General features: G+C 43.9%; 1 protein-coding gene across 6 annotated transcripts in view; it reads left to right on the top strand.

Annotated features, from left to right (window-relative positions):
- FRMPD4 (FERM and PDZ domain containing 4) overlaps window positions 1–19,056 on the top strand; it is a 648,285-nt gene that overhangs the window by 614,188 nt on the left and 15,041 nt on the right. For all 6 annotated transcript variants that reach the window (XM_070462629.1, XM_070462627.1, XM_020908849.2 and 3 more), the window contains 7 exons: window positions 1,853–1,989; window positions 4,794–4,920; window positions 7,333–7,422; window positions 8,122–8,304; window positions 10,930–11,068; window positions 15,598–16,665; window positions 17,027–18,319. In XM_070462629.1, coding sequence (XP_070318730.1) covers window positions 1,853–1,989; window positions 4,794–4,920; window positions 7,333–7,422; window positions 8,122–8,304; window positions 10,930–11,068; window positions 15,598–16,665; window positions 17,027–18,319 — 3,037 coding nt within the window. The remainder of the gene's footprint in view (window positions 1–1,852; window positions 1,990–4,793; window positions 4,921–7,332; window positions 7,423–8,121; window positions 8,305–10,929; window positions 11,069–15,597; window positions 16,666–17,026; window positions 18,320–19,056) is intronic.

Below are 19,056 nucleotides of genomic sequence, written 5' to 3'. Positions count from 1 at the left end.
TTGCGACCCCATGAACTGCAGCACGCCAGGCCTCCCTGTCCATCACCAACTCCCAGAGTTTGCTCAAACTCATGTCCATCGAGTCAGTGATGCCATCCAACCATCTCATCCTCTGTCGTCTCCTTCTCCTCCCACCCTCATCTTTCCCAGCATCAGGGTCTTTTCCAGTGAGTTGGTTCTTCACATCAGGTGGCCAAAGTATTGGAGTTTCAGCTTCAGTATCAGTCCTTCTGATGAATATTCAGGACTGATTTCCTTTAGGATTGACTGGTTGGATCTCCTTGCAGTCCAAGGGACTCTGAAGAGTCTTCTCCAACACATTTCAATTCTTCGGCGCTCGTCTTTCTTTATAGTCCAACTCTCACATCCATACATGACTAATGGGAAAACCATAGCTTTGACTAGACGGACCTTTGTGAGGGTACATGTTCCTGTTCAGTCAAATCAATGCATGAAGTGGTCATAAATGTACTTATCTCAGAAAGAAGCCAAGCAAGTCCTGACAGTTTTCTGTTGGAAATCTTCTGGGAGGCAAGGCAAAGAATAAAAGAAGGGAGAAAGAGGCTGCCTATATTTTCTAGCCCAAGAGTTTAGTTTCCCATAACAAAGATAAGTAAACACACATGCGTAATATGCTTATGTGGGACCATGTTTCTCATCACCATTCGGCTCAGTGTTTGATCCATGAGGATCTGAGAATGGCACCCTCACACCCTGTGGTCCTGGAGGACTTGGCATGTTACAGCACCCTCTCAGCACCTCTTCAGTCTGTTGCTCACCCCAAACCCTGTGAGGTAGGCGTTGCCCTTTTACACGTTGACAAAGCGTGCATCTCACTTCATCCTCGCCCCCTTCCTTAACTCCGGCCACGTTGTTGGTATGCATTCCCATTGTACAGATGAGTACACTGAGGCTGCAAGAGCAAAGTTAACTGCTTGAAGGTTATACACAGAGGCAGACATTAGTGAAGCCAGGACTCCCGAGCAGGTGTAGGTACAGAGCTGCTGCTCTCCATCGCCTTCTAATTCTGCCTCCCTGGAGCCTCTGGATGCTAGGAAGAGGGTGATGTTGATGATGACAGCTCTTATCATGTGTGAGAGCTTCCAGTATAGCAGATGGAGTTCTAAGGGCTTTACCTTGTTAGCTCATTTAATCCTTGTCTCAATTCAGTGAATGGGGAGTATTATCCCCAACTCACAGAAGAGGAAACTGAGATACAGAACAACTAAGGGGCTTGCCCAAGGTCACACGGTGAAAGTGGAGAAAGAGGATTGGAACCCAGGATTCCAATCCCGATAGCCTAGCTCCAGAAGCCACATCATGCTACCAGGGTTTCACGTTTTCAGTCATGACACCTGTGTTTGGGAATTCCATTCCTAAATTCCTCATTATTTTTACAAAAAGCTAAATATTTACTTAGCAGCTCGCTCGTGATGAATGTTCAATGTTTGTGTGGTCTGTGTGTGTGGACTTAAATACTGACTCTGTTCCAAGCAGCAGTGGAAATGTTTCCACATTTAGCCCCTTGCCTTGGGGCTTCCCTGGTGGCTCAGATGGTGAAGAATCTGCCTGCAATTCAGGAGACCCAGGTTCGATCCCTGGGTCGGGAAGATCCCCTGGAGAAGGAAATGGCAACCCACTCCAGTATTCTTGCCTGGAGAATTCCATGGACAGAGGAGCCTGATGGGCTACAGTCCATGGGGTCGCAAAGAGTCGGACACAACTGAGTGACTGACACTTTCACTTCACTTTCATGTGGAAGTGAAGGTGGGACACAGAAGAAATGCGTGTCACTCTGAGGCGACATGATGCATCCTTTGACAAGCTGCGCCCTCTGCTGGTGTCTTTTCAGAGTTGTAACGATGTCGTTCAGGAGAGGTTTGGGCCGGAGCTGAAATATGACATAGCCCTGAGGCTGGCAGCGCTGCAAATGTACATCGCAACCGTGACCACCAAGCAAACGCAGAAAATCTCCCTCAAGTACATCGAGTAAGTGCTGACTCTCCGAACCATTTTGGAGACAAAGATGCTGTCTCCTTAATGCCCAAGGGTAATTTTGATGTGTATGTCTATTTCCAAAACTGATCTTGTTTGTGGCAGAGCATCTGTTAACCAGAGGGAAAATATATGAATGTTCTGTTCATTTTCGGTGGAAGAGACCATTTCTTCTGTAATCCACCTTCAGAGAATTATGGTTAAATTGAAAGTCACATTGCAAATGAAGTGTACATTTTAAAATTCCTAAATGAACTTGGCTCTAAGCCAAGCTCTGGTCTCAGCACTTTTCAGACATTAAGCTGCTTGATTCCCACAACCTCCCTATGAAATCAGTAGAACTGTCACTCCATTTTACAGATGAGCAAGCTGAGAATAGTTAAGTAACTTATCCAAATCACACTGGCTATTAACTAGGGAGGGTAGGATTTGAACCAAGGTGGTGGGACTCCGCATTGCACTGTCGTTTGTATGATCATTTGGAGACCTGTGTTTCGAAGATGGTGTGCATAACCAGAGATTACCTTCGGATTATCAAAATGTATAAAAAGTAATTTTTTGAGTCATAATCAGGTAAGTTGGTATTGGTAATAAAGAACTGTGACACCATGGGAAAGGATGCCATACAAACTTTGCTTCATGAATCAAAAGTTTGGAACATAAATGCCTTCTCTTGCTGAATATGGCATTTACAACAGCATACTACCTCTTTAGCTGGAAAAGATCCCACCTACTTAGAAAAAAGCAGTTTATGTTGCCCTCAGTTGACAAGATTATATTAGTTATCCTTTAAAAGCGAACCCTCTGATACTTCCCATTGGCGGGTGATCCAGTTGCCTAAAGCAGCCACCATTTTCTTAATCCTGGCAGCTCTAATGCTAAGAAAAAGAAATAGTCAATAGTCGTGTTTCAAAGTTAATGGTGGGGCTGAAGCCTCATCTTCATGTAACACTGAAAGCCTTAGAGTCTGCTGCACCTCCGAGTGGCATGTGGCTGATTGAAACCCTCCATCCCAAAAAGGTTTCCCATGGCTGGCTGCCTGCAAAGCCTCCCCAGTTTCCACAGTGGCAGGCTGACCCCCACATAGCAAAATGGCTTCTTCTCAGCAGGCTTGAGAGCCTTTTTTGCGGGGAGATGAGGGCTTCTAGTTTGTGGACTCCCAATGCCCTGATGTTGCCATTCTCAGCTGTCCTGTCGCTGCCTAGGGACAGATCCTTGGGTGTAGCTTGAGGACCATAGGTCTTCCAATCTCAGTCCACTTATTTTTGCAGACAGTTTGTTTCTTTCTCTCTTGGTTTCTCTGGAACCCAAGAGAGATTCAGCTCACAAAGAGGTCTCACACCCAAGTGGATCCCTTCACACCCTCACCCAATCCCCTTTCTGAGGTTTTTGGGGACAGATGAAATTGGATCCCATTTGAAAAGGTGGCCTGCACAACTTGAGATGATTTTCAGACAACCAAAATGCATCTCTGTTCCTACTCTCTGTACCCAGATTTTACCAGGTTGGACATGATACAGTCAACAACTTCCAGAGATACCTAGCTTGCCTAAGAATCTTGCAGAGCCTGTGATGATTAATTAATGTTCTCATTAATTAACTCATTCACACAACAAATGTTCACTAAGCATTTTATATGATATTTCTACTGGGAGAATAGAAAATAGTAATAAGTATAAATTATTATCTTAACCTTTGAAGAATTTGTGATCTGATTATAAAGACAAGACATAGAATGAAAAATGATGTAAAATAATGATATAAGTAGAATTACAAGGTAGCCCATAAGAAGTGCCAAATGATGGGCGAAAATAAGTACAAGTTGAGGAGGAGGAGGAGGAAGCAAGTGGTGATCATGAGAAACACCATCTGAACTAGGGAAGAGCGCGTGAATGGCCAAGTGGAGGGAGGCTGACTTCTTACTCTTCTTTAGAGAGAATCTGGAGCGGGAGAAGTAACCAGAACCTTCTCAAAAGTCTTCATAGAATTTAGAAGATACTTGCTGGGCACATGACCAATCAGGATAAATTTCCTAGAATTCAAAACGTGAAACCGTCTTAGGATAGGGTTCTAGTCATTGTTGGAGAAATAGATTTTTGGCAAGAATACACTAACCCAGTCCCATCGTTTGTTTTTTCCTAGTATAGCCACACCTGCGAGAGATGGTTATATCTCCCCTTCAGTACCAAACACACTTAAGGGTCCTGAACCCTACCCTGACTCCATACCAGCAACTTGCTCCCCACCTCAGCAAGAACTATTGATGGAAGGAGTTAGATACACATTATCTGGGTGGGAGAAAAGAGAATTGTGTGTTTCTAAAGAAATCACCATTGGTGAGGGAGATGGGGAGGAAAGAATGGTTTGGGACCAGGAAGGAGGTATACTCATCCTTCTAAGAGAATAAAGACGACCGTGGGCAGACAGGAGGATGTGACAATGAGAATAAGCAAAGGGATGGAGAAAAGTTGCTGGAAGTACAAACTCAGACATGTGAATGAGTTTTAAGAGACTCAGAGGTGGGATGGATAAAGTGTCTCTTCAATTTCCATTGATCCCAAATGCTCCTCTCTGGACAGTGAGGAATATATTTCTTTTAAAATGCCAACATAGGGATTAATGATCAAACAGTATGTTTCCTGGGTGTAAATTAAAGGTTGCTTCCCTAATTGGGGACTTGTCTCCATTCTCTGCCTTACTAAGAATTCGTTTGTTCCAGCAAACATCAGAGCGCCATTTTGTCTTAGATAACTAATCATCACGAGAATGTGAAATTAAAGATCTGTTCTTTATTGCAGAAAAGAATGGGGATTAGAGACTTTTCTTCCCTCTGCTGTGCTGCAAAGCATGAAAGAGAAGAACATAAAGAAAGCACTTTCACACCTTGTCAAAGCAAATCAAAACTTGGTACCACCCGGTAAAAAGGTATCACATTTGCATCTTAATAGAAAATGGATTTTAAAGAGAGAGGCTTGCATGCATTTTTTAAAATGTTTAAAATTAGCCCATGAATAAAATACTTAGCACCAGATTTTCAGAAGCTGTAACACTATATAACCTTCTCTTACTTTAACTATTCACATGTTTCTAAGACTAATAAAAAATAAGTATTCTTACGGAGACCTCTTTATTCCTTGCACACTATAGACTCCTTATTGCACAAAGTATGTGCACGTTCACATGTGCATGCAGGAGAACCTTGCAAAGCCTCTAAGACCTTGGGATTAGAGGACAGAATTGCCTAATAATTTCATATTTTCATCATAGTTTTGCTTACCTCTCAGACCAGCTTAAGTGCACAGCAGTCAGCAAGGGTCCCTGCAGACTTGATGCCACATTAATTAAACCAAAGTTTCTCTCCCTTGGCTCTCTTGACATTTGGGATCAGATCATTTTTGATTGGGGAGAAGGGCTGTCCTACGCATTGTGTGATATTTAGCCTCATCTCTTGTCTCTACCCATGAGATGTCAGCACCCATCCCCTCAATCATGACAAACAAAAATGTCTCCCGATTTTGCCCAAATCACCCCAGTTGACAACCACTGAACTAAATTGTGCTTTTAGAAAGATGATAAGTTCAGTTCTGTCACTCACCATCATTAGCGTTAAAATCTTTTCTTCTTTCTTTTAATCTAGTAGAAGAAACAGAAAGGACATTTAAAAATATACTGTTGGTCAGAATAGAGAGTTATGTTTATTGATAATAAAAAGCAAAAGGTTTTAGAAACTAGAGAGAGAAGAAGCCTTATGTAAACTGTAAAACTGAAGGCAGCCTGCCAACCCAAGAACACTTTCTCAATGATCTTGGCCATAGATATATGTGTGACTCTAGTACAAATTATTTATGTGGGTAGTTCCTTGATCTTAGTATCTGGTTTTAAGTCCCTTTTATTGGCTAACAATACTTATTTCTGCTCCCTCATCACCCTAATGACTATTTTTAAGCATGTAATCAAGTACGATACACTACCAGTCACCTTTGACTTACTTCTCAGTTTCTGTAAGCATTCAGCCTATGGAAATATAGCAGGATGTCATGGGTCAAGATGTTCTAAATGTCAGTTCTGATTTGCCCAAAGCTACTTTTCTTTTAATTGACTTGGTGTGATTTGTTGCCCCCCAAGCCTGGCCCACTGGTTTTGTAATAATTTGGATAACGGCTCTAAGATCGGTCTATCACTGTCCTTCTCTAAAGGTCATTTTTTCTAGTTAAGAGTGAGTGGTTTGCTTTCACCTCAATTTGCAAAGTGCTTTGGACTTTTGAAAGAAGTAGGCTGGATGATTGGTCCTAAATTACAATTATATGAAGGATAGCGCATTGAGGTACAGTTAACAAATGAGTTGGCAAGTTATCTGCAGTTGAAAACAGAGTTTCACAACCCTTGCCACTTGATATTCTGCACCTTGTTGGAACATTTCACCCCTAACAAACTCTTCTGGAACATTTGTTATGAAATGTGGACTTTTTTCTTTCTTTCATTTTTTTTTAAATTTAAAAAAGATTTATTGAAATATAGTTAATTTAAAATGTTTCAAGTATGCAGCAAAGTGATTCAGTTATATGTATATGTGTGTATATATATTATATATTTGTTTTCAGATTCTTTTCCATTATGGATTATTATAAGATATTGAATATAGTTTCCTATTCTCCACAGTAGGACCATGTTGTTTATCTATTTTATATTTATATAGTAGTTTTATATCATATTTTACATTGAAATGTGGACTTTTTTCAATCAAGTATTTTTTTAGGATATGGGAATTTACATTTTTAAGTCTTCTTAAGGATCAATTTTACTGGATAAAATTTCATTTGTCAATCATTTATGAAACTCACTAGATTCTTGGAATTACATTACTAGAGACTTAGATAGGAATTTCAAATATTTCCACAATGATTGATGCTCAGAAAGCTCATTTTCCCTAAAAACTTACAAAGACTGGAAGAAACAAGATGGGATGGTAGAGCCTGTTTAAAAGGCTTTCTATGGATTGAAGGTATGTATTCAAAAGAGCTCCCACAAACTGCACACCCCATTTCAGTGGAGAATTTTATTATCTTGTTCTGACTTGTTGAATGCCCTGGCCCAGCATATCTATACTCCACCCCCCCACCCCCACCCCCCACCAATAAAATAAAAAAATTTTAAGCTAGATGTCCTGTTACAGCCCTTAATCAGCTTACTTTCATTCCTCATGAAGAGCCCTTGTCACACCCCATCTGTTGGCAGTGGAAGCATCCTTCTCGTTTGCCTTTGTTTCCGGCTAGTCTCCAGCAGAAACAAAATCACACCTGATGGAGTGAACACCTGAGATTTCTTTTCTCTCCTCAGCTCTCCGCACTGCAAGCCAAGGTGCATTATCTCAAGTTCCTCAGTGACCTCCGACTGTACGGGGGCCGTGTGTTCAAGGCGACACTAGTGGTAATTTCTTGCTTTTTTGTGGAAGTCACAGAGGCCTTCAAAATGTCACTGCCTAGGCTGTCTTGAATGAGCAGCCTTTGATGACAAAAGCAAATCAGCTGTGAATCTTTTCCAGCCCTCATTTCTAATTGACTGCACCCTAGTCTGAAAATATCAGAAGAAATGTTAAACTAGATAACACCACTGCAGAATGCCCCAGAAAAGGAAATATGAAGAGCTGAGAGAATTGGTGCACTCTCACAATGGCCTCCTTTTAAATCATTGGGCCAGAATGATTTGAAAAAGAGAAAAAAAATCCTCATTTCTGATAGCCTCTCATGATAATGAATATGCATGCTATGATAACATTTACTTCCTACATTATTCATAATTTATCAGAGCCTTGCTGTAATCATATATCTGGTTCTTCTAACTGGATGATTTAGTACAATATAACCCAGGAATACTTTCTAAAGAAAATGTAATCTTAGAAAAATGTCTCTCAGGTTCAACTATGCCTGGTGCTTCAGAGCATTTTCATTGTTATTTAATTAATTTATTTGTTTTGGCCACATCATGAAAACTGCAGAATCTAAGTTCCCCAACCAGGGATGGAACCTGGGCCACGGGCAGTGAAAGCATGGGGTCTTAACCACTAGACCACCAGGGAATTGCCAGAGGCCTAGTATTTTTTAAATTTTGTGGACGTGTCTTTCTCAGCAGGCGGAAAAGCGCTCGGAAGTGACCCTCTTGGTGGGACCCCGCTATGGCATAAGCCACGTCATAAACACCAAAACCAACCTGGTGGCTCTCTTAGCTGACTTCAGCCATGTCAACAGGATCGAGATGTTTACTGAAGAGGAGAGCTTGGTGAGGGTGGAGCTCCATGTGCTGGATGTGAAGGTAAGTCTTTCAGATATTGACATATGACCTTGCTTCCTGATAGTGCTTCTGATATTTACAAAGCGAGCAAAATTTCAACCTGTGCAGCCCAGTTCAGTTCAGTCGCTCAGTCGTGTCCAACTCTTTGCAACCCCATGAATCGCAGCACGCCAGGCCTTCCTGTCCATCACCAACTCCCAGAGTTTATCAAACTCATGTCCATCAAGTTGGTGATGCCATCCAGCCATCTCATCCTCTGTTGTCCTCTTCTCCTCCTGCCCCCAGTCCCTCCCAGCATCAGGGTCTTTTCCAATGAGTCAGCTCTTCGCATCAGGTGGCCAAAGTATTGGAGTTTCAGCTTCAGCATCAGTCCTTCCAATGAACACCCAGGACTGATCTCCTTTAGGATGGACTGGTTGGATCTCCTTGCAGTCCAAGGTACTCTCAAGAGTCTTCTCCAACACCACAGTTCAAAAGCATCAATTTTGATGCTCAGCTTTCTTCACAGTCCACTCTCACATCCATACATGACCACTGGAAAAACCATAGCCTTGACTAGACGGACCTTTGTTGGCAAAGTAATGTCTTCTGCTTCTGTTAGGTCTGTACCATTTCTGTCCTTTATCGAGCCCATCTTTGCACGAAATGTTCCCTTGGTATCTCTAATTTTCTTGAAGAGATCTCTAGTCTTTCCCATTCTGTTGTTTTCCTCTATTTCTTTGCATTGATCGCTGAGGAAGGCATCAGTGGTGAAATGGGTAAAGAAAAAATCCACTCAACTCAGGCATGAGGGGTCCAGTCCTCACTAGATGGCTCTGTGATTAGGGGACAAGTCCCTCCTTCTCTGAGCTCCATCTCTTCAGCTCTATATGAGAAAGCAAATGAGTTTGTGTCTAAGGTTCCGTCTGGCTCCAGAGTGATGGGGAGTGGGGGAAATGTTTCCCTACTTAATTTCTAGAATCCGTGATTTTTATGTAGAGAGTCAGGGAGAGTCTTCCCAACTTTGTTTAGATTCCCCATTCCCTTTTTGATGTAGCATCCATATGTGCTTATTCTTTTGGAAAGACTGAGTATTTCAGTCAATCTGTCTTTTCACGCTGTAGCAATTAGTGGTGGCCGAACATCTGGCCCCTTGAATATCATGGCCATTTGACTGGAAACAGCCATCTGAGATTGTCCTTAGAGGGCAGACATTTCCTCCCCAAACAGAAGCTGACAGCAAGCAATCCAGGTCCCCTGTCCCCGCCGTCTTGTCCCAGTCATAGATGAGTCATTGGATTTTGGCAGCATTAATATATGTGATGTTTCTGTAGAGAAAAGGCCCAATGAGTCTGCAGAGGAAACAGGTTGACCCTCAGAACACAGAAGTTGTGCTCTGAGAACGGGGGAAGGACCCACTCCCAGCCTCACACCCCCCACAGTTTTGTGGAAGGGGCAGATCAAGAGTAGAGGATAATGTGGAAATGGGCTTCTACACAATGGAAGGGACGCATCAAGGGAAAGCGTGGAGCTCAGGCACGCCGGCCATGGCCCATGGTGTTTCATGGGCTGAATCCAGGGCACTGCACTTGACTTCATGGCAATGAATGTCCAAGAGTAGACTTGGCACACCTATTCTGGTCCATGACCAAAGATGCTAAGAGCAATATAGCCTGTCATGTGAAAGGGGCAGAAGAACGGGTGTATCGGGTTCTGTCATCACAGATGTGGTAACAGGGATAATCTGTCTCAAACAGAAGGAGGTGACAAGACCCTGTGGATGGTTTCCTGTTTATATAAAAGAATTGTGGGGCTGCTTGGAGGGAGACAGCCATTGAAATGGAAGCAAAAAGCAGCAAGTCGAGTTGATAAGGGACTTGGGGTGGAAGTTAGGTTTCATCACCCAAGGCCATCGTCCTGGCCAGTGCCTTACCCCTGGCAGTGAAAGCAAGGGACCTGTCATCTCACTGTTTCTGTGCCTCTCCAGTTGTCTGCTTTTTTCTTGCTCCCTTATTTTCCTCTCACTTCCTCTCTCATTGAACAAGAACACACCAGCATATCCACCCTTCCTTTCTCAACGAGGATAGTTGCTTCCCTGTATGCCCAAGATCCTCATCCAATTATGTTTCTAGAAAGTTGCGGCAAGGCCTTTTCTCAACTCCCATGTCTGTTTTCCCCTCCTGTGAATTTGCAATTTCTTTTAGAAGTATCCTTGTCCTGGATCTCTTCAACACTTTTCATTCAGTCTTAACAGTAATTTCCACTTGATTTTTACTTTAATTCAACACAAATTTTCACCATGAACCCAAACTTAGTCTTCCTGTGATTTTTTTTTTTCAGATGGTGAATTCATACCTGGTAACTGATTCCTTATCTGTGACTTTTTAAAAGATTAACGATTTGAAACAAAACCAGTGTTATTTGTTTTAACCCAATATGACTTGGAAAAGACTCCAAATGTCTAGGCTTTCAAAATGGTGTCACCTGAACATTTTTCAGTCAGGCTTTCCGTTATACCTGACCTTTCCCTCATTTGTGTTTCTCCAGTGAAACAGTCACTCCAAAAGTTCGTTTGTTCACATTTCATAAGCACAAATGTCACTGTTGTCACTTGAGGGAGGTTATTAAAGGGGGATGGTTTTAACCAAAGCATTCTCTTCTGTGTAGCCCATCACGCTCCTGATGGAGTCTTCAGACGCCATGAACCTGGCCTGCTTAACGGCTGGATACTACCGTCTGCTTGTGGATTCCAGGAGGTCAATATTTAACATGGCCAACAAGAAAAACACAGGGACCCAGGACACAGGTATTCTCTTCCCAAACTCACAGGGCACCGACCTCCCTTCCGCATGCCAACTGACAACAGTAATAAGGATGTTTCCTTTTAAGGAGAGATGAGCAGATTTAATTATTATAGATATACAGGCTAATATAGGAAGAGGAAGAAGTAAAAAGGATTCCATATTTTGAGACTGGACAGTGTATTGCTGGTATAAACTAGGGGTAAGTTAGCACTGCAGAAGCAAATCTAGCATGACAAACCAATCTGGTACAATGCTGTTGTTGTGGTTTGAATTATTAAAAAGAATGATCTAAGATATGGAGACTGAACCTGTTTACTTTAAAGTGGTTAATATTTCAAAAAATAATAAAATAAGGATATTTCTTGAAAAATTAAAAAGTATACCCGTAAAAACATCTAATGTCCAAATTTAACACAAAAGCCTCCAAATACTTCTGATATGTTCTAATATTTTTTTTAATGAAAATGTTGATTTTTTTTTTTAATCACATTTTACATGGGGCTTCCCTTGTGGCTCAGCTGATAAAGAATCTGCCTGCAATGCAGGAGACCTGGGTTCGATCCCTGGGTTGGGAAGATCCCCTGGAGAAGGGAAAGGCTACCCACTCCAGTATTCTGGCCTGGAGAATTCCATGGACTGTATAGACCATGGGGTCGCAAAGAGTCAGACACAACTGAGCGACTTTCACTTTCCTTTTCACATGTCACTTGGCAAATATTGGGTACCTACCTCCAAAGCAGTGATTTAATTATTGTGAAGGGTGTAGGTCTCAGCCTTTATGTCTGATTTTTAACTGCCTCATTCTCTCAGAACTCAGTCAGTGTGCAGAGAATTTAGGATGGAATGCCCAGTAGTTGTGAGCCTCCAACTTTATAAGCAGCTGATCCCTCATTAAGGTGCCCTACATCCAGACGCCAAGTGCCTCCTCCCACGTTAGACTCATGTTCAGGGTTCTGGGAACTCTATCTTGGGAAGACATGGAAATTGCCCAACCCTTGGACTTGGGGCTCTAGAAGGGACCCTGGACATCATATTAGCTTTTTCACAGAAGCATCGAAATGGCAAAGATCAAATACTTCATCTCAGCCCTTTGACACAAAGAAAGCCCCAAAAGTGCAGATAACGGGGGTGGTAGCTGTTAAACTGAGAATTTCTTTGAGGGTAGATGGTTTTCATTTATTCTAGAACTGTTTTTTGAAATTTACTTTATTGGAGTATAGTCGATTTACAGTGTTGTGTTAATCTCCCCTGTACAGCAAAGTGATTCAGTTATATATGTGTGTGTGTGTGTGTGTGTGTGTGTGTGTGTATGTGTGTGTGTGTATGTGGCTGGTACACAGTTTATTGTGACAGCTTGTTGAGTGGTAACAGTTACAGTCAAAGGGTAAAGGAAAACCAGAGAGTTGAACAAGGCATGCTGGAAGGCAACTGGGACTTGCAGCTCCATTTCATCCCAACCCACGTTGAAGTGTCTGTTTGATTAAAAATACATTGAATCAAAGAGGAGGTGGCTGTGTGTGCTGGGTTCAGTGGTGAATGTCTGTATGACCACATGTTTTCTTTGAGCGAGGAGATTTAGAGCAATTGCACTGTTACTTTTGAAATTATGAAGAGCAGTTCCGTAATTTAACATATTCCTTTTGCATTGGAAAATCTTAAAATCCTAAAGTGTATTGTTAAAATCAAACCTTTTCCCCATGGACAGTTAAGATTGTATGGGTGCAAGAGGAAAGCCAAAGCTACCATTCTACAAATGCTTACAGTAACAGGGGCCTCAGTTCTGTCCAATGTATAGCGACTCACAATGTGTTGTTGAATAAAGTTTCATGAGGCAAAAACTTAGTTCCAAAAAGTATCATATCACCATGGGGAAATAATGGAGCTTCAACCTTTCGGTCATTTCTCTTGGTTCGACAGTGAACCTGAGGGTGAGGGCACATGTTCCAAACAGCACACACAAGCCTGCATGTGTGCATGTGCGTGTTTAATAAGAGAGGATGAGCGAGAAAGATGGCACACTCCAAAAAGCAGCTAACTGGTTGGCCCAAGCAGAGCTGCAGCTCAGAGCTCAGCCTCCTCTAATGACTGAAAAGCCTCCCTTCTCTTCAGAAATTCCCCCAAAGGTCTCCTGAGACTCAAAAACTGTAGAGTCTGAAGTCTGTTAAGACCAGCTCATCTGTAGGAGACATCCTTCTGTGTCTCCCAGATCATTCCAGAAGCCAAATCAGTACACACTTCTGGAAGAAAGCCGAGAGAGTGCGTGTTTTCATTTTGTCTCAAACTGATTCAGTGAACTTCATCAAGACCTGTAGCTAGGAACAGTCAACCCCTCTTTCTTCTTCACGGTCTTGAAAATTAACCCTTCAAGTACTTTCAAAATCCCTGAACCTATGTAGTTAAGCATCTCTGGGCCTTAGGAAAGTCTTACTAAATTGCTTTTAGCCTGCTGACCTATTTGGTTTTCTGGTTGGTCTAAACCAGGGGTCAGCAAACCATGGCCCGTGGATCAGGTCATGCTCTTGTGAATGAAATGTTATTAAAACTCAGGCATGTACATTGTATTAAATATCTAGGGTAGCCGTAACAAATTATCACAAGCTTGAGGACTTAACAGAAACTTGTTCTCTCTCAGTTTGGTGGGCTAGAGGTTCAAAATCCAAGCACCGGCAGGGCCAGGCCCCCTCAAGAGATTCTAGGGGAGAATCTTGTTTTGCCTCTTCCGGCTCCAGGTGGCCATCTGCATTCCTTGTAGCTGCGTGACTGCAGTGTCTGCCTCCGCCTTCACTCAGCCTCCCCCTCTTCTGTGTATGGCCCAAGTGTGCCTCTGCTTTTCTCTTATAAGCACACTTTCTGTTGGAGTTAGGGTCCCACACAGATAATTCCAGGTGATCTCATCTCAAGATCCTTACTTATATCTGCAAAGACTCTTTCCAAATAAGGTCACATTCATAACCTTTGCAGGGTCACCATTCAAGTCACCACATTTGTTTGCTTATTTGTCAGCTATGACTCCTTTCATGTTACAACAGTTGAGTTGAATAGTTGCTGAACTGAGCTGTTGACCCCACAAAACCTAAAATATTTACTCTCTGGCCCTCCCTTTACAGAAAAAAATCTGCCAACCCTTGGGTTTAACCCCACAGCTCTCTTACATCCTCGCTCAACCACTCTCCCTCCCCCCAACAACCTGCACTAGTCACACACACACACACACATACACACACACTCTCTCTCTCTCTCTCTCTCACACACACACACACAGGTCACATGTAAGTACGCCTGTTGTGTAACTCAGTGTCTTCAAATTTTATCCTTACTTGGTATTCATGGAAAATATATATATTGAGTAAAATGACTTGGAACATTCTTCAACATTGAGTCCATTATATATTTGGGAGAGAGTCAAAACTTCTTCAGTAAAACTGTTTTTGTTTTTATTTTTCCTATATCTCTTGTATATCTGATATTGGCATTAATCAAACTTGGGCCAGAGGGCAATTTGAGGAAACAAATGGGAGAATATGTGGCCCTAACATTTCCTCAAAATGTCACCTCTGGAATTGACAAAGCAATATTGACACAGTGACTCACTGCCCTGTCTTGGTAAATATCAGAGCAAAATTTCCACAGCAGAATTCTCTTTTGGAAGACCCTTAAAGATCAAATAGCACAATGCTGTTTAAATTAAGATTTTGCCATTTTAATTCTGGAGGAACATTAAACAAATCTTCAGGAGTTTTCATGATACAAATAAAGATGGAAATTCATCGAAGTATTAACTATGCTTAGAAATAACAGAGAGGAGTACACGACTTGTCAGTGCTCCACCTTCTACATCCTGCCTGTGTGTGCCTGTGTGCTTACGGGCATGTGTTCTGGCACTTATACGTAAAAATATGCAAACCCACTAAGACAGGAAAAGGCTAAAGAGAAGTTTTAGTGCTACCATTGTGATATGTAGTATTACAGTTTGTGTTACTATACATTATATACATTATATTTATTATTATATTGTCATTACACTATTTCCTGAAATACGTGGTAGAAGTACGAGGATCCTTGACCTTCTCTTAACTCAATGAGGAAAAAGTCTAGCATCTCCCTATGCAAAGTGGGAAATGTTAGATTTTGCATTCCAAAGAAAAGGGCAATCTTTCCCGATATAACAGTCCACTGGACTATCACCTTTAAGGATTTTTTAAAGGTATGTTGTATATTCACATTTATAGACATAAATAAGATCTTTTAAATACTAGAACCAGAGATCAGATGGAATGAAGCTGTAGTGCCCTACTCTCAGATGGTATTCTATTTTATCAAGTAGCAGTTCTATTTTCTGCAGTCTCAATTCTCCTAACCAGGAAATCCTTACACCTGAAGCCTAAATCAACTACTCCCCTATTTGGAAAGCTGAACAATAACCGTATTCACAAAAGTGATGCTACAAGCCATTAAGTTAAGAAACAGAGACAAAGTGTCCCAGAAACCAGCCTGCACAGTAATGTGTCTTTGCATGACTCTTTCTCTTTAGGAACTGAAAATAAAGGAAAGCACAATATGCTTGGTCCCGAGTGGAACTGTATACCCCAAATGACCACCTTCATTGGCGAAGAGGAGCAGGAAGCGCAGATAACATACATAGATGCAAAGCAGAAGGCAGTTGAAATTCCAGATGGCACCTTGTGTCCAAAAGACCACCACCGGCACTTGTATGTGGACAACAGCTATAACTCAGATGAGCTGACCCAGCAGCTGACCCAGCCGGGTGAGGCTCCGTGTGAGGCAGACTACAGAAGTCTAGCTCAGCGGTCCCTGTTGACCCTCTCAGGCCCAGAAACTCTTAAGAAAGCACAGGAGTCTCCGAGAGGAGCCAAAGTGTCCTTTATTTTTGGAGATCTCGCCTTGGATGAGGGGGTCACTGCCCCCACCCTCGGCTACGAAAGGCTATTGGACGAGAGTCCAGAACTGCTGGAGAAGCAGAGCAATCTCTACCTAAGCGGTGCCAACGACATGAAGAGCCTGGGTCTCACCCCAGATGCGGAGAGCATCCAGTTCGTGGCCAATTCTGTGTACGCAAACATAGGCGATGTGAAGAACTTCGAGGCCGCCGAGGGCATAGAGGAGCCCCTGCTACACGACATCTGTTACGCAGAGAACACGGATGACGCGGAGGACGAGGATGAGGTGAGCTGTGAGGAGGACCTGGTGGTGGGAGAGATGAACCAGCCGGCCATCCTCAACCTGTCCGGCTCAAGCGATGACATCATCGACCTCACGTCCCTGCCCCCTCCTGAAGGGGACGACAATGAGGATGACTTCCTGTTGCGGTCCTTGAACATGGCCATCGCCGCGCCCCCCCCTGGCTTCAGAGATAGTTCCGACGAGGAGGACTCTCAGAGCCAGGCCGCTTCCTTCCTCGGGGACAAGGAGCCCGGTGGCGCCCTGCAGAACGACGAGATCCCCGTGTCCCTCATCGACGCTGTGCCCACCAGCACCGAGGGCACGTGTGACAAGGGCCTGGATACCACCGGCGTTTCCACGCTGGACACTCTGGAAGCTCTGTCCGTGTCAGAAGATCCGCAGACCAGTGACAATTCAGGTTCTTTCACGATTGTTACGTTTATTCACTGATAGCCATATCCTTCCATCCCTTCAAAGCCATCCGCCCTTGGAATCCTGTCGTGTGTTTCCTCATTTCACGCATGTCCTGTTTCCCAAATGTGCTGAAACTACCATCATGGGTTTTTCGTGTATGTGGTTTCCATTTTTTTTTTTTTTTAAACATGTGGCACGTTTCCACCCCCCCTATTTCCGGAACAACTGTGCAATAAACTCAGAGTCCTTACTGAAAAGGGAAAAACTTGGTATTGTTTTTAATACTAATGAAACCCATGTTCTTACGTGTCTCCTAGTGCCTGTGATGCATCCATTAACCGGTTCTTGTTTTTTACGGCCTGCAGGTGTAGCCATCTTGCGGGCTTATAGTCCCGAGTCCTCCTCTGACTCGGGCAATGAGACTAACTCTTCTGAAATGACGGAGAGTTCTGAACTGGCCACGGCCCAGAAGCAGTCAGAAAACCTCTCCCGCATGTTCTTGGCCACTCATGAAGGCTACCACCCCCTGGCGGAAGAGCAGACAGAGTTCCCCGCCTCCAAAAGCCCTGCTGGGGGCTTGCCTCCAAAGGCCTCCCACAGTCTGGCCGCCCGTCCGGTGAGTGACCTGCCGCCCAAAGTTGTGCCTTCCAAGCAGATGCTTCACTCGGACCACATGGAGATGGAGCCCGAAACCATGGAGACCAAGTCAGTCACTGACTATTTTGGCAAACTGCACCTTGGGCCGATGGCGTATTCCTGCACCAGCAAAAGGAAAAGCCAGCCGGCCGATGGGGAGGGGAAAGCACCCCTTAACGGGAGCGTGCCGGGGAAAAAACCGCAGGGGATCAAAACAGCCGAGGCGGAGGAGGACGCCAAAGGCGGTAAATTTGCTACTGTGTCTTCAAGGGACAGTCAACACCACAGCACTTTTAACCTGGAGAGAACTGCCTTCCGCAAGGACAGCCAAAGATGGTACGTGGCCACTGAGGGGGTTGTGGCTGAAAAAACTGGATTGGAAGCAGCACCGGGCATCACCTTTCCCAGAGCTTCGGGTGTGGGGAGCAGGGACGCCGAAGGGAAGGATGACGGGGCTCCCGAGGGAGAAGCCATCGAGGTTTCAGGACTGGGCCCGCGGGACCACTTCTTAACGGACGTCACCTGTGTGTCTTCCGCCAAAGACTTAGGTAACCCGGAGGATGCCGACCCGTCTGGCTGTGACCGTCCCGCCAAGCTCCCCGAAGCAGAGGAGGGCGTGGGCCGCCTGTGTGACTACCACTTGGCCAAGCGGATGTCGTCGTTGCAAAGTGAGGGCCACTTTTCTCTCCAGAGCTCTCAAGGCTCCTCGGTGGACGCAGGCTGCGGCACGGGCAGCAGCAGCAGCACGTGCGCCACTCCAGTGGAGTCCCCCCTCTGCCCCTCGCTGGGGAAGCACCTGCTGGCCGAGGCCTCCGGGAAAGGCGTGACTTACCTTCCCTCCGAGGAGAGAGCCCCGGGGCTGCCCAGCCATGGGGCCACCTTTAAGGAATTACACCCACAGACAGAAGGGATGTGTCCGCGGATGACGGTGCCTGCCCTGCACACAGCCATTAATGCCGAACCCCTGTTTGGTACTCTGAGAGATGGATGTCACCGACTCCCCAAGATTAAGGAAACCACAGGTACAGCAATGATGGATTTAGCGCTTTGCGGTACCCACCAGGAGCTCGTAAAACAAATTTACAACAAGCCTAAAACTAAAAATCTGGAAGAAAAGTAAAAGTTAGGGTTTTATTTAAAAAGCTGCCAAACTGCGGCCAGGTTTAAGTGTCACTCATCAGTCCCCCAGTGTTTAATACATACTGACGTTTCTAGATCTGGGCAGTAGCAGAAATGGCATTTGCCCTTTAGATTCCTGCTCTGTCTTGCTTTTAGAATTTAATGGAGCAATTTTTTTTCCCCCTGAATTCTAAATGTAGACTTTTAGCCAAGCCCAGTGTGACTTTTAAGTTACAAGAATCACAAAAGGTTGATTTCCTTCTCAAGATATCAAATTTCTCATTTTGCCATTTCATTTTTAAGACGCAGGGAAGGATAATAGAGCAGGGGATCTGGGAGTTGGGAGGGATTGGGGGAGATCATTTGCCTTTCAGCAATATTTCCAGATTCCTCCCTACTCTGTAAAACTCCCCAAGATGAGTATTCTGAGGTGTCAGGCCTACTGCAGTGTCAGGAAGGTCTGGGGGTACGTGATGAGCTGGTTTTTTTTCCCCAAAATAATAAAATAATAAGCACAGGTAGAAACATGAGCACTGCTATCTTCCGTGTTCATCCTCACCATTCTGCCACCAGGTGGGCACTTATTGGTCTCCAAGATCCACTTGGCTGGCCATAATGGGGCAAACACAGACGCTCTTTC

This window comes from Odocoileus virginianus, unplaced genomic scaffold (genome assembly GCF_023699985.2).
Source record: "Odocoileus virginianus isolate 20LAN1187 ecotype Illinois unplaced genomic scaffold, Ovbor_1.2 Unplaced_Scaffold_6, whole genome shotgun sequence".
Lineage (NCBI taxonomy): Eukaryota > Metazoa > Chordata > Mammalia > Artiodactyla > Cervidae > Odocoileus > Odocoileus virginianus.
This window is presented reverse-complemented; position numbering and strand designations above follow the sequence as displayed.